A 13898-nucleotide genomic window follows, 5' to 3' on the forward strand; every position below is an offset into this window, starting at 1 on the left:
AAGTTTAAAATTTTTGCAAAAAAATTGGGTGTCACAAGTTGGTATCAGAGCCACAGTTTGAGGGAACTAGGCATTCTTGTGGATGTTCTAGACTCAAATTTGAGGCTCTATAAGAGTTTATTTTCTTTTTAAAATATTTTTCAAACCTTCTAAAGACTAGTAGTGGAAGATGTCGCGGTCTACCAGTCAGCCAGCCAAGTAAGCCTTATTTCTTATGTTAAATGTTTATGTTAAATTGTTGACTATGAATTGGATTCTACTAGCCTTAAAATATTAGATTACACACTTAGTTAGTGTTAACATGTGAGAGAGTTGTAAAATTAACGGCTAGAGCGAACTGGAAATTTTGAAACTAGACACGAATGCGAAATTGGAACTTGTGTGGAAGGTAGTAGAAGGGCCCCTACTATTTGAAACATCGGTGCCGGTTTCGACTCGGGGCAAGGTTGAATAATTTTTCGGCAAGCTGAGTGTTTTGTCTTCCTAGAAATATCTAGGCTGAATTGTTTCTAAGATTTTCCTTCTTCTGTGGATACCAATGGCTACGCCTGCTCGACTTAATCAACTCCAAATGGAGCAAGTTAGGGATATTGTCGCTGAGGAATTCAATAACGGTTTCAACGAACTAATCCCGGGTGTGACCAACGACATAATCAACCAATTCGGTGCTCTTCTGGATGAGCGCCTCGCAACTATTCCCGGGGAAGTGTTACTGTCTTTGCCTGTTCAGGATTCGGCATACTACTTCGAGAAGTTCAACAAGTGTAGCCCTCCTCTTTGGAATGGTGAATCCGACCAAGTTGCTACTAAGCCCTGGGTGTCAGATGTTGAGGGCGCCTTCATAAGTGTTGGATGTCCGGACTAGTACAAAGCAGTGATCGCCATGAATCAACTGTGAAAAAGGGGAAAGACATAGTGGAACACCATCACCGCTCTATTGAACGAAGACGAAGTGAGGGCCATGTCTTGGGCCCAATTTGTGGAGAGGTTCGAGGCACAATATGTGCCTAAGGTGGAGCAGCAGCGGATGCAGCAAGAGTTCATGGCCTTACAGCAGACTACCAAATCCGTCAGTGACCTGAACGCCAAGTTCTTGGAGATGCTATCTTTTTGCCCCTCGTTTGCTGGGAACGAGGCCTGGTTAGTCAGCCGGTACATGGCCATCCTACGTATCGAGATTTGGGAATTCGTTAGCATGCAGGAGTTCTCGACTTTATCTGCGATCATGAATGTAGCGAGGAGGAGGGAAATCGAGTTGCAGACCCAGTCCAAGAGGAAGGCCAATGGCACCTCTTCCAAGACATCCAGAGATGCCCAGAAAATGCAAAAGCAGGGTAGTAAGTCAACTTATGAGTATAGGACGTCTTTAGGGCGAGAAAAATATGTTGATATGCTACAACTGCAAAAAGCCAGGGCATCATTGGAAGAATTGTAGGGATCCCCCTGCGAGTGCAGTACCTCATATTACTTCTGCAGTTCCCGTCTGCTATCACTGCAACAAGACGGGACACAAGAAGCCTGAATGCCCGAAGTTGAAGACTGGTAAAAGAGACAGGGGTACAAATCCTGCAATTGCATCATCCTCTAAGGGAACCACTATGGTGACACGAGGTCGTGCTCACCAGATGACTGTGGAGGAGCCGGTGATTACAACGAAAGTGGCAGACACTTATTTGCTAGATTCCAATCCCGATGTTGTTATGTTTGATAGCGGTGCTACCCATTCTTTTGTATCTCACACGTTTATTAATCGTTTGGGGCGTAATATCGGAAAATTGGCTCACCCAATGGTTGTCGATGTTGTCGACAACCGCACTATTTATGTCACCGATGTTTATCCGGGTTACACTCTCGAGTTTTCTGGAGTTGAATTCCCCATGGATCTTATCCCTATTGCGATGCGAGAGCTCTGCGTTATCGTAGGTATAGATTGGCTTGATGCGTTTGATGCGGAAATTCACTGTCGTAAGAAGCAAGTTCGTGTTCGAAACCCTAGAGGTGGAGAACTTATTATTCAGGGGGACATTCCCCGCCTGGCTGTGGCTTCTTGCTCTTCTGCTATAGCACTAGACGATGTTCCTATCGTTTCCGACTTCAGTGATGTCTTTCCGGAGGAACTCCCTGGCTTGCCACCTATTCGGCAAGTGGAGTTTCGCATTGATTTGGTGCCAGGTGCGACTCCGGTAGCGAAATCTCCTTACCGCTTGGCACCACCTGCAATGAAAGAGCTCCAAGATAAACTTCAAGAACTAAGTCATAAAGGGTTTATACGGCTAAGCTGCTCGCCTTGGGGTGCTCCTATTCTCTTTGTGAAGAAGAAAGATGGATCCCAGCGAATGTATATTGATTATAGGGAGCTAAACAAGCGCATGATAAAAATAGGTACCTGTTGCCACGTATTAATGATCTTTTCGATCAGCTTCAGGGAGCATCTTGGTTTTCCAAGATTGATTTACGTTCCGGTTACCATCAGATGCGTGTTCGTGAAGAAGACATTGAGAAAACAGCATTCCGTACTCGATATGGGCACTTTGAATTCGTAGTGATGCCTTTTGGGCTAACCAATGCATCCGCAGCGTTCATGGATCTCATGAACCGGGTGTGTATCCTGATGCTTGACTGTTCGGTCATAGTGTTCATAGATGATATCTTAGTCTATTCTAAGAGCAAAGATGAGCATCAGCAACACCTTCTGGAGATTCTGGAAACTCTGGCAAGAGAAAGGCTTTATGCTAAATTTTCAAAATGTGAATTTTGGTTGGAAGAAGTTCAGTTCTTGGGGCATGTGGTAAACAAACAAGGTATCAAGGTCGATCAAGCCAAGGTTGATGTGGTTAAACAATGGAAGATTCCGAAAACACCTTCTGAAATTCGCAGTTTCTTGGGTTTAGCCGGTTATTACCGGAGGTTCATTGAAAATTTCTCTAAAATCGCCTTACCACTCACCTGATTGAATAAGAAATCAATGAAATTCGTTTGGGGCCCGGAGCAGCAACTGGCGTTTGATGAGTTAAGGAAACGATTGTGTGAAGCTCCGACTTTGGCCTTACCTGATGGGGTTGAGGATATGGTGGTTTACTGTGATGCATCGCTTCAAGGTCTTGGTGCTGTGTTAATGCAACGAGATAGGGTGATAGCCTATGCCTCCCGACAGCTGAAACCCCACGAACGAAACTACCCCACTCATGATTTGGAGCTTGGGGCTGTTGTTTTCGCTCTTAAGATTTGGAGACACTATCTCTATGGAGTGAAGTTTATCATATACACTGACCATAAGAGTCTAAAATATTTGTTCGAGCAGCGGGATTTGAATATGCGGCAGATCCGATGGTTGGATATGGTAAAAGATTATGATTGTGAAATTCACTACCACCCCGGTAAAGCTAATGTGGTAGCTGATGCTCTCAGTCGTAAACAATCTGCCGAACCGATTCGAGCTAAGTGTCTCCGGATCACGATGGTGTCGTAAACAATCTGCCGAACTGATTCAGGCTTGAACGAAAATCCTACAAGGATCTATGAGTTTTCGCCCAAGGGCTTAAGTAAAGGAGTCCATGGACTTGCTTAGGCCCTAAGCTAAGGGATTAGGGTTTCCACCTTAAAACCCTAGCTAGCCTCAAGTATAAATAGCCCCTAGGCTTAAGAATTCGACCACCCCTTGGGAAAACCCTACTATAGCCAAATTTGGGATCTTAGTACCCTTCCTTCTGTCTCTCATATTCATCCTCTCACCCAAAGTGTGTTTGTGAGCCATTAGAGGTACTACGCTTGTGGTACTTGCTTTCAAGAACTAAGGAAATCAAAGGAACTCGTTGTTATTAGTATATAACAAAAAGAGGTATGTATTCTATTCTCCTATGTGAATTTCGATTATAATAGATGCATGCTAGGTTTCTTTTGTGTTCATAAAGCTGTATGTCTAATAGTGAAAACATAGATCCATAAACTAGGGTTGCATGCACACATAGGATTGTTTGTATAAAACCCAACAGAATATTTAGTGGAATATGTGATTCTAGTAAATCAAGCTATCACATAACCACTTACTAAAGTCCTTTCCGAAGTGGAGAATATGAAGTGGTTCTCAGTTTCTTGGCCATCATCTTTATCTGAAACCTTTTAATAGAGCCGGGACATGATTAAGGCATATACCAAGCTGACAATCAATTCCTTCTGAGCCACTCTGTCACTGTCTCATCCAATTCCTGCTCCGAGGATTGCCCAAATAGATGAAGGTCTCCCACCATGAAAGCCGATGAGATCCCTAAAGAGCCTCTGACTCGTCTTCCATCTAAGCTATTCATTACCTAATTTGCTCAACAAATCATCTCCTCCATATCATCTTAATTTTATCCATTCATGGACAAAGGCAAACGAATAGCCCCTGATTCATACACTACAATGAATTTGTTAAAAAATTCAAAGGGGTAGTCAAAGGAACAATTACAACAAGCATTGGATGAAGCATTCAGATTCGAACTCTCAAAGATAATCCAAATCCGATGTTGGGCATTTCCCCTCTCTTCCGAGATAGGATTATTCATGATATACATTTTGTGCCCTTCATGTATTTTGATATTCTAACTCAATATGTTGATCAACTAGACTTACCACTTCACCCACATGGACGCTACTAAATCAAGTTCGCAGCCCTGCATCTAACTGATGATCTTCAAAATATCATTCGGGCTGAGTGTGAGAGATTGAGAACCTTTTACTCTACCAATGCTCGTCGACAAAAAAGACGTATGGTTTTGGAAGCGAATTACCAAGATAGTTGGTCATGGTAGAAAACTCCAAAGAAAGTTTGATCTTGATTGTCTTCTATAGAAGTTTTTCATTTCTCGGAACAAGGAATCCACCATCACAATCTAAGATGTATACTTTCCTTCAATGAATCCAGATGCCATTCTTGTTATAGGTACTCACCTCCAAGATCTCCAAACTAATGAATCAAGCATCGAATCCTATAACTCTGATATCTACTTTTTGAAGGACTATATCGCATAATTTTGTCGATTGGATGTGGAGTTCGCTCATCTCTTTGGAACGAAAAATGTTTTGGCTAAAATCACTACAAAACATCCTCCCAAATCTTTGTTGAAGGACAAATTGAAGAACCATAACTTGGTTATGTCTACCTCAAGAAGAGGACCAATACAAATGGTTTTTTTAGATTGCTTGACAAACATCTCATTCCTACCAAGATTTTTCAAAAGTTAATTGAAAATGCTGCCAAAAGTGATTCTTCTAAGCACATTAAGAAGAAATTTACTGAGCATCACCAATGGTACATCGAAGTCCAAAATGGGCTCCAGAGTGCCTACATGTTTTTTTTATGAAGTGATGTGATAAGTTGGATGATTGCAATGGTCATTTAGGGGGAGATTGTTAGAACATGAAAAGTGACCTCATGCATTTCGAAGTGAAGGAAATCTGAGATGATGTGTTCCAAAATGAAGACCGATCCCAAGCAGAAGACATGTTCAAGATGCATCTTAGAGATTAAATGTTTCTGTGTCTGTAATATGCATTTATTATTCTAAGTACTATTTTGTTTTGTTCTTATTGTTTGATAGTATAGTACATGGGACAAGATCAACAAAACGGGTTGTGTCAGTTTGTTGATCTTTAGATGTGTTTTAGTCCATTTACTTTATTAGATTTTTCTTTTAGTCACTCCTTATCTTTTTAAGGAGTTGTAATCTTTGTGTTAAGCACACATGAGTGCAACATACACATTTCTCATCACTATGAAGAATCATTCAGTCAATCATTCTCTCTAACGTTCTTATTGTTCTTGAATCTCTTTACATTGTTCATACTTAGAATTTATTCACTTTGAACACTTTGGTGAACTTCTTAATTCCAAGGCAAGACTAGTTTACCATACTTGAATGGATCCTTATTATTAGAAGACTATAACATCCCCAAAATTTTGACCCAAAAATTTCATTTAGTTTACCAAAACATAATAAGAACAACAATGTTTTCAAAACCATGAGGACACGAAAAAGTTTTAGTAGTACAATCAAGACAGTACATAGAAATTCATCATCAGAGTATAAGTCCCAAAATCTTAAAGGCGGAAATCATGGTGTGCTGCGATATGATCAAGCTGACCCTTTCCCCTTCGAGCTGGAGGTAACTAAAACACAAATTGAACCGGTAAGCATAAAGCTTAGTGACTTTCCCCGACCATACCACATACTACATAACATACTCTCAAGGATATCTGGGTGCCCAACCTACCCTGCTGAGCATATCTAGGTGCTCAAACTACCCTTATCAAGCGTATATGGGTGCCCTACCTACCCTTATGAGGCATATCTAGGTCCCTGAACTACCCTTCGATCTTATTCTAACTGATTACGAGTTTATCTCACCCCTACCACTACCATATAAAATCATGCATATCTTACATAAACATCAAAAAATACATGCCACCTTAATAATTATCACAAAGACAATTATTAATATATATCAATACTATTAGGCCGACCTTTGTGACTTCAACCCACAAAATCTATGAAGGGAGACTCACCTCAACTATGAATGTCGAATACTACTTCGTGGATAAGTCAGGGCTCCTCTCCCTAAAGCACAAGAACTTCCTAACTAGCTATTGGATCCAAATATAACTCCAAAGGCCCAATTTTACCACATAAAGCAAAAGTTCCCTAATCTTTTTCCTATTGGGCCCTTTCCTCTCAAGGCCCAACTTTCATAATAAAATTACTAAGTCTAATTAATTAGGCTTTAAGGCCCAATAAGGCCCAATATAATAATCCCAATCCCAGCCCCAAGGGTTTCAGTCCACCTGTGGGTTTGAGGCCCACAAATTCCAAGCCTAACACTCACGGCCCAAAGTAGCCAACTGAACGAGTAGACGTGACGTACACAACAGGTAAGCCCGACGTACTCCGACTTTGACCAAAAGTGGGAAGCTGACGTGGTACACGTAGAAAACCAAGTGGTACGCCCGTCGTTCCTGCCATCCACCCTAAAATCCTTCTTTTGACTTAGTCCATTAAGTCTTAACATCTAGAACGTAGATCTAGGCTCCTAAAAATGTCCTAAACAATAAAGTTATGAACTTTATGCGTTTGCATACATGGGAGTGAGATTAATACACTCATTAAGTCCATAAGTTCACTTAGTGGGCATCTAACACTTGCATGGTTAAGGCTAAACCATGAAGATCTGATTTTTATGGTTCTAAACACCTCCAAGAGCCAAAAAGGACAACTTATTTGGTTAGATTCTTCTAAAACTTGAAGGACCTCATGTATGGGACCAAAATGAGACATAAAACTCCCCAAAACTAAATCTATGCATGGAATGATCAAGTTTAAAGCGTTATACCTCAAATGGGTCAGAAGTGATGCCAATCTTCTGGATCTACAAACCCTCTCCAAGTTCTTTCTCTTTCTTCTTCAAAACCACCAACATGATGAAAGTAAGCTCAAGAAACATGCAAAGGGGTAAGGGTTCGACTTGGAAACTTTGGGGTCACTGGAAGCTGAGAGGGTAAGGGTTTGTAGGGTTACAAGAAGCATAAATAAGGTGCAAACCCTAAACCTTAGTGTATACATCTGATCAACCTACGCCTAGCGTATGCATGGGGACTTCCCACTCCACCCCTCGCTTGTGTACGTTGTGTGTACACCTTATACACCCATCGTAACCCCCAACCTTCAATATCCAATATATGAACAATAAAACTTGGATAAGTAGCAACATATTTACCTGAGAAATCCCGGGCATTAAACAGACATTGATCTTAAGTTAATTCAAGGTTTGAGTTTTCAAACCTTGTCCGTGCACATCTTTTCTTTCACATACGTTACGTTTATATTTATGTTCTATACTACATAGTGAAATATCATCAAGAATCTATTGTATATAAGTAAGATTCACCTATGTCAAATAAACTACATTATTTGCCTTCAAAGATTGCTTTCTTGAAGTTGGAATATGTGAATGTCATATATATATATATATATATATATATATATATATATATATATATAACAATGTCAAATATGATCTTGATTCAAAACAAGTTTGAGTGAAAACTTAATTTGCATATATAAAATTTTATATGTAAAGATTGATATTTACTTTATAATTCTTGTTAAGAGATCATAGTCAATTAAACAAAATTTTATTCATTTTCGAATCTGATTGTCATCGTTATGAAAAACGATTTGAGTAACTAGTCAATCATTCATAAATTAAATAACCAAGACACATATTTAGACAATCTAAATTAAAGGATACATTTTTCCAAAACAAACATTGTTTTATTATACAAGTATATTATGTTCCTAGCATAATTAATAAACTAAAGTTTGAGAGTGTAGTTCCAACTTGATTGTGCTTAACTGGTTACTCTTCTGTAAATATTTGCAACCTATTTAGACGTATTAGATTTAACGTTTAACTACCAAGTACTTGAGTGTTACATGAAAGTTATAAGTTCTATTTAATAGATACTTTAAGTACTAGTTTCTTGTATACTTTTTTTTCCAGATATCAGGAGAAGTTCCTCTTTAGGTATCTAGTTTTTCCAAAAAAGAAAATTGATCCATCTATGTGGGGGTTGTTGGATTTCTTGGGCTTAAAGGTGAATTTTCCGAGAAATTGGGACCTTTTAGAGCACCCAGGGTGGGTGTTCTCAGCCTTGCACTATTATAACATTTGTAAAAATAACACTCAATTTACTGAAATATTGCTTAACCTGTTATATCATTAGATATGCATCTAAATTATCCAAAACTTCATGGAAGTCAGCAAAACCTATTCTTTGTTTGATGTTAGAAACATATTTATCATCAATATGATTGCTTTACTGGGTATCTTGTTCAGGTCTAATGATCAAAGCCGGTTGTTTAGGACTAGGACCTTTCAGTGTATAGAATTTTATATCTCTCACGAGATTGCCTCTCAAGACATGAACACATTTAATGAAGTTGTATTTATTGAATGTTATAATTTCATTAAGTCATTAAATAAAATGACAATTCATGGTAATGAGAATGGATTATTTGTCTACAAAATTTTAACAAAATTCATTTAGTATTTTCAATGTTTAAACTCTTTCAGAATTAATACCCTTTTAGTTTCCAAAAAACACTAGTTATCAAAGTCTAGGATCCAAGTAGCAAAGCAAGTAAATGGTTAGGTGACATTTATCCCATTAAATTTAATCCAACCCAATAGATATCGGTTATCAATTATATCCTAATATACAATTCCTATATTTACGGGACCTCTAATACAAAATTAATTAGACATGTTTGATCCCATCTATGCCTTAGAACTCTCTTCCTTATGTATTCTTTATCACAAAAGATTTCCCAATCAAATCATTTAATTTGAAAAACTTGTATAAACAACCTATAACTTGGTTATAGATATTGCGAATATACCCTTACCATCAAAAGATAACACTAAGCGGTTAGGTATTCTTTATCCCACTAGTGTATACATGTGATGTGCGAGTGTTCTTCAAAATGGATTGCATAGATTTGAAGTTTGAAAGGATAATTTTGTGTTTTATAATTCTAGTTAAAAAAATTATGATATCATGGTTGCTACATGCATATAATAAGCCATGTTACAAATTTTAAAAACAATATCTCTTTTTAAGCATCTATAATTTGACGTGATTCAATTTTAAATATAATAATTTGTATTAAGTTATGTTTGGGCACATATAAACCTGTTATATCTTTAATAAAACTTCCTTTTATTACTTATATATATGGAGTTTGTATAAGTTACAAAATCATAATTTTAAAACTTATAGTTGAGTATTTCAAAATTTGTCATTATTAACGTTTTTATATAACCAGTTTTTATTTTAAAACAATAACTTGTTACATATTATGTCCACATTATAAGTTTTGACAACTAAACTCCATGTGATGTTTGTTTTGTCCAAAATTATATTAGTATGTGAAAAACTAATTTAGCAACCACACTTAATAATTACATAAGATAAGCAACACAAAAATGCATAAAAATATATGTGCATAAACATAACCAATTAATGACATTTTTGTGAGCAACATAAAAGATCTCAAATCCATTCATAAAGGGACATTTAAAGGGACCAAAAAACTTTTTGTAATGTTTTTGTAGAAGCTCCCACATGAGAAAACATTTATTGCTTGCAAAAGAATGGATAAACTTCTTGAATGTTATATTTCAACAACAATCATTAAAAGTCCAATAGCCCTTAAGAAACAGCCTTACTGACGGTTTACAGAAGCTGCCGGTAACTTCCCATCATGCTTTCAACTTTGAAAATTACCTCTTTTTTCCATAAAAATGGCTCTAACTTCATTTCTTGTTACAATTTTGTACGAAGAAATTATTTTTAAAAACTATTCTATTACTTACAAAATAAACTAAGAAGACTACTCTATTTAATTTATTACATACCATCTGAATAAATAAATTATTACAACCATTTTTATAAAAAAAAAATAACAAGCATACACACATAACAACATATTGGTCCTTGGCTAGTTTATGCAAATCATACATATTAAAATACATGTAAAACAACTTTTTTTTCTTAGACAACTTTAAATGACAATTTGCATGAACTTTTGTCCATAAAAAATAACAATTTTAAAGTTGACATAGAAAATATGTATGAAATCATTTTAGTAAAAAAAAGTTATCTATGTTTTCCAAAACGTAAGATTTCCCAAAACCATAAAATGTAACCAAACTTCCAAGGATGGCTCTTATACCAATTTTTTGGTTTTCATTCAAGAATTAGCTTAAAAATAGAAGATTTAGCAATGAAGACTTTGATTTTTGACCAACATAAAACAACTTTATAACCAACCATGGATTTTCTTGGATAGTTTGAAAAGAAAACATGCACCAAAGAAGAATATGAAGAAATAACAACCTTTCTAGTTATTTGGGTTCTCTTGGGAGGCTTGGAAGTTGATCGAGAATGTGGAACCTTTGAGACACCAACATAACTCAATTTGATGTCAAGATGCTAATCTTTGTAAGATACGTATTAAGCTCAGTTCTTAACCAATATGAAGTTTAAGAGAGCAAAATTCAAGCAAATATGACTCACAGTCTTGAAGAATATGGAGAGTGTAACATATAATAAACAAGTTATGATTTGGTGCTCTAAAGAGTAACATAGTGAAGCCTTTTTCGCATCTCTAAAGCATGAACAATATACATGAGTCTTTAACCATTAAGCAACCATGCATCTACTAGTTAGATTGTTCCCCATGTTTCTTATTACTTTAGATTAAATAAGTGAAAACCCTATTCTTTGTCTCCTATAGGATTTTCGTCCATAAGGAAAAAAAAAGACACAAATTTTTTATTTTATAAACAAAGTAAAAATATAAACTTTAACCTTTTGGTAAAAGCATAAAGAATCTATCTAGTGCAAAATGTTATGCATGACTTAATAATTATGTAATCTTACTTTCTAATGAAAATTATTATTTTCTAGAAATTAATAATTTCCAATTAATTATAAGTGTTTATTTCATATTTATTAAAACTAATTTCTAATAAAAAATCAATTGTATTAAGTTTTTCTTAGTTTGACCCATTAGTGTCATATGTTAATTAGTAATATCACTTTTACTACGACTCTTGATAATACTAGATCTTTCCCTCTTCTAAGTTACATCTCCACCATTCAATAGAAATACCCATCCAAATTATGAATAACTATTATCTCGATCTATTTGAATGTTGGCATCATTATGTTATGCCCAAGTAAGTTCTCTTCCTAGCTATGTAAATACTTATTCTAAGAATGTACATTGCCTCTCCTAGATCCTTTATAATGAAACATTTCCCAAGCCAGGACATCACCACTTGAAAAGTTGGAACATTGTTTCCTATAAGGAGTATGTCATTGACATGCAAAACAAGAAATGTCACTACACTTCACCTAGCCTTGACGTATACACAATCCTCATCCTTACATCTAGAAAATCTAAACTCTTTGACCTTTTCATGGAAGCAAAGGTTACAGCTACAATATGCTTTTTTAAGTCTGTATATAGACATTTAAAGCTTGCACACATTTTTTAGGGATTTTGGCATTTTGAAAACCTTCTGGTTGAGCCATGTAAGCATCGTCAGTCAGTTTCCCATTAAGGAAAATAGTGTTAATATACATATTCCATACTTCATAGTCATGATAAGTAGCTATGTAAAGCATTACCATAATTGACTTGATATTGGTAACTGGTGAAACGGACAAACCATAGTCAACCTATTAAGTTAAATTAAAGACCTTTCCAACCAACTTTTCCATGAAGGTCTTCTTAGAGATCTGTTTTCACTCTACTATCTTTCAAACAGGCATGCGATCAACCAATGTCCATACTTGGTTATCATAAATGGATTGAATATCTCTATGCATTGCCTCTTTCCATTTTGAAGCCTTGGGGCTTGCCATCACTTCCTTGTAGTTAACCAGATCATCCATATTTACTAGTGTGTTATCACTGATAAACATTTACCCATCTGGCTTTAAACGGAAACCATAAAAGTCAGGTGGGATACTAACTCTATTGGATTGACAAAGGGGTAATGAATTGTCATTGCACTCAACAGGTTCACCCTCAGGTTGAGAGCTAGTGTCATATAAGGTTCCATCATTGGATGACCATTGAATTTCTTCAAGATCAATCATATTCCTATTTTCCTCGTTGGTTATATATATATATATATATATATATATATATATATATATATATCTTTTTCTCTCTTTGTCTTTCTTTTTTTCTTTCTTTCTCTTTCTCTCTCCCTCTCTCCCTCTCTCCCTTTGTCTTGTGTGTACGTGCAAAAGACTAATCTTTGAGCTACAAATACCACATTATTAGATGTTAAGTAGAACAAGTATCCAGAGGACTTCAGTGGATTACCAATGAAAATACACCTCTAATCTCTAGGGTCTGGTTTTTCTTGAATCTTGTTCCTAACAAGTGCCTCACAACCCCAGACCTTTATACATCCGAGTGAGGGATGTTTCCATATCCACATCTGATAAGTCATTTTGGCAACCTTGTTGGTCGGAACAAGATTAAGGATATCGGCGGTTGTCTCTAAGGCACTCCCCAAAAAAATATACGGAGTGAAGATTGACTAATCAATGAATGAGCCATTGTCTACATCACTAGAAAAAACAATACTAAAAACAATATTGCATAGTTCATTTACACTCATACACATAACAGTTTCATATAATCCTTTACAAGGATAAGCTTTAAAAATAAAAACACCATTTGTATAAACCAATACTAAACCTTCATTATTATTAACCATTTAAAAATAACCTTTTCTAAATAAAGTGTGAAATAAAATTATGTTTCTTATTATTTATGATGAATAGCAGCAATTGTCTTAATCAACCCTAACAATATTATCAAACATAAGCTCATAAACTCCAATATCGGTGTCAAAGTGAAAGCGTTTTTCTCATCTTTAAATCATGAACAATATACACGAGTCTTTAACCTTTCAACAACCTTGTGTCTACTACCTAGATTGTCCCCCATGCTTCTTATAACTTTCGATTAAATAAGTTAAAAGCCCATTCTTTGTCTTCTATAGGATTTTCGGCCATAAGAAAAAAAAAGACACAAACTTTATATTTTTTAAACCAAGCTTAAAAAATATAAACTTTAACATTTTGGTAAAAGACAAAAGAATTTATCTAGTCCAAAATGTTGTGCATGACTTAATAATTCATACCTTATGAATTATGTAATCTTACTTGCTAATGAAAATTATTCTTTTCTAGAAATTAATAATTTAGAATTAATTATAAGAGTTTATTGGATATTTATTAAAACTAGTTTCTAATAAAAAAAATCAATTGTATA

General features: G+C 35.9%; 1 protein-coding gene across 1 annotated transcript; it reads left to right on the forward strand.

Moving 5' to 3' along the window:
* The first annotated feature begins 1382 nt into the window (after positions 1-1382).
* LOC111903476 (uncharacterized) lies at positions 1383-10266 on the forward strand. The gene is made up of 2 exons (XM_052771162.1): positions 1383-2102; positions 10150-10266. Exons 1-2 carry the CDS (start codon positions 1383-1385, stop codon positions 10264-10266), a joined length of 837 nt encoding a protein of 278 aa, XP_052627122.1.
* The last annotated feature ends 3632 nt before the right edge of the window (positions 10267-13898 follow it).

This window comes from Lactuca sativa, chromosome 4, assembly GCF_002870075.4.
Source record: "Lactuca sativa cultivar Salinas chromosome 4, Lsat_Salinas_v11, whole genome shotgun sequence".
Classification (NCBI taxonomy): domain Eukaryota; kingdom Viridiplantae; phylum Streptophyta; class Magnoliopsida; order Asterales; family Asteraceae; genus Lactuca; species Lactuca sativa.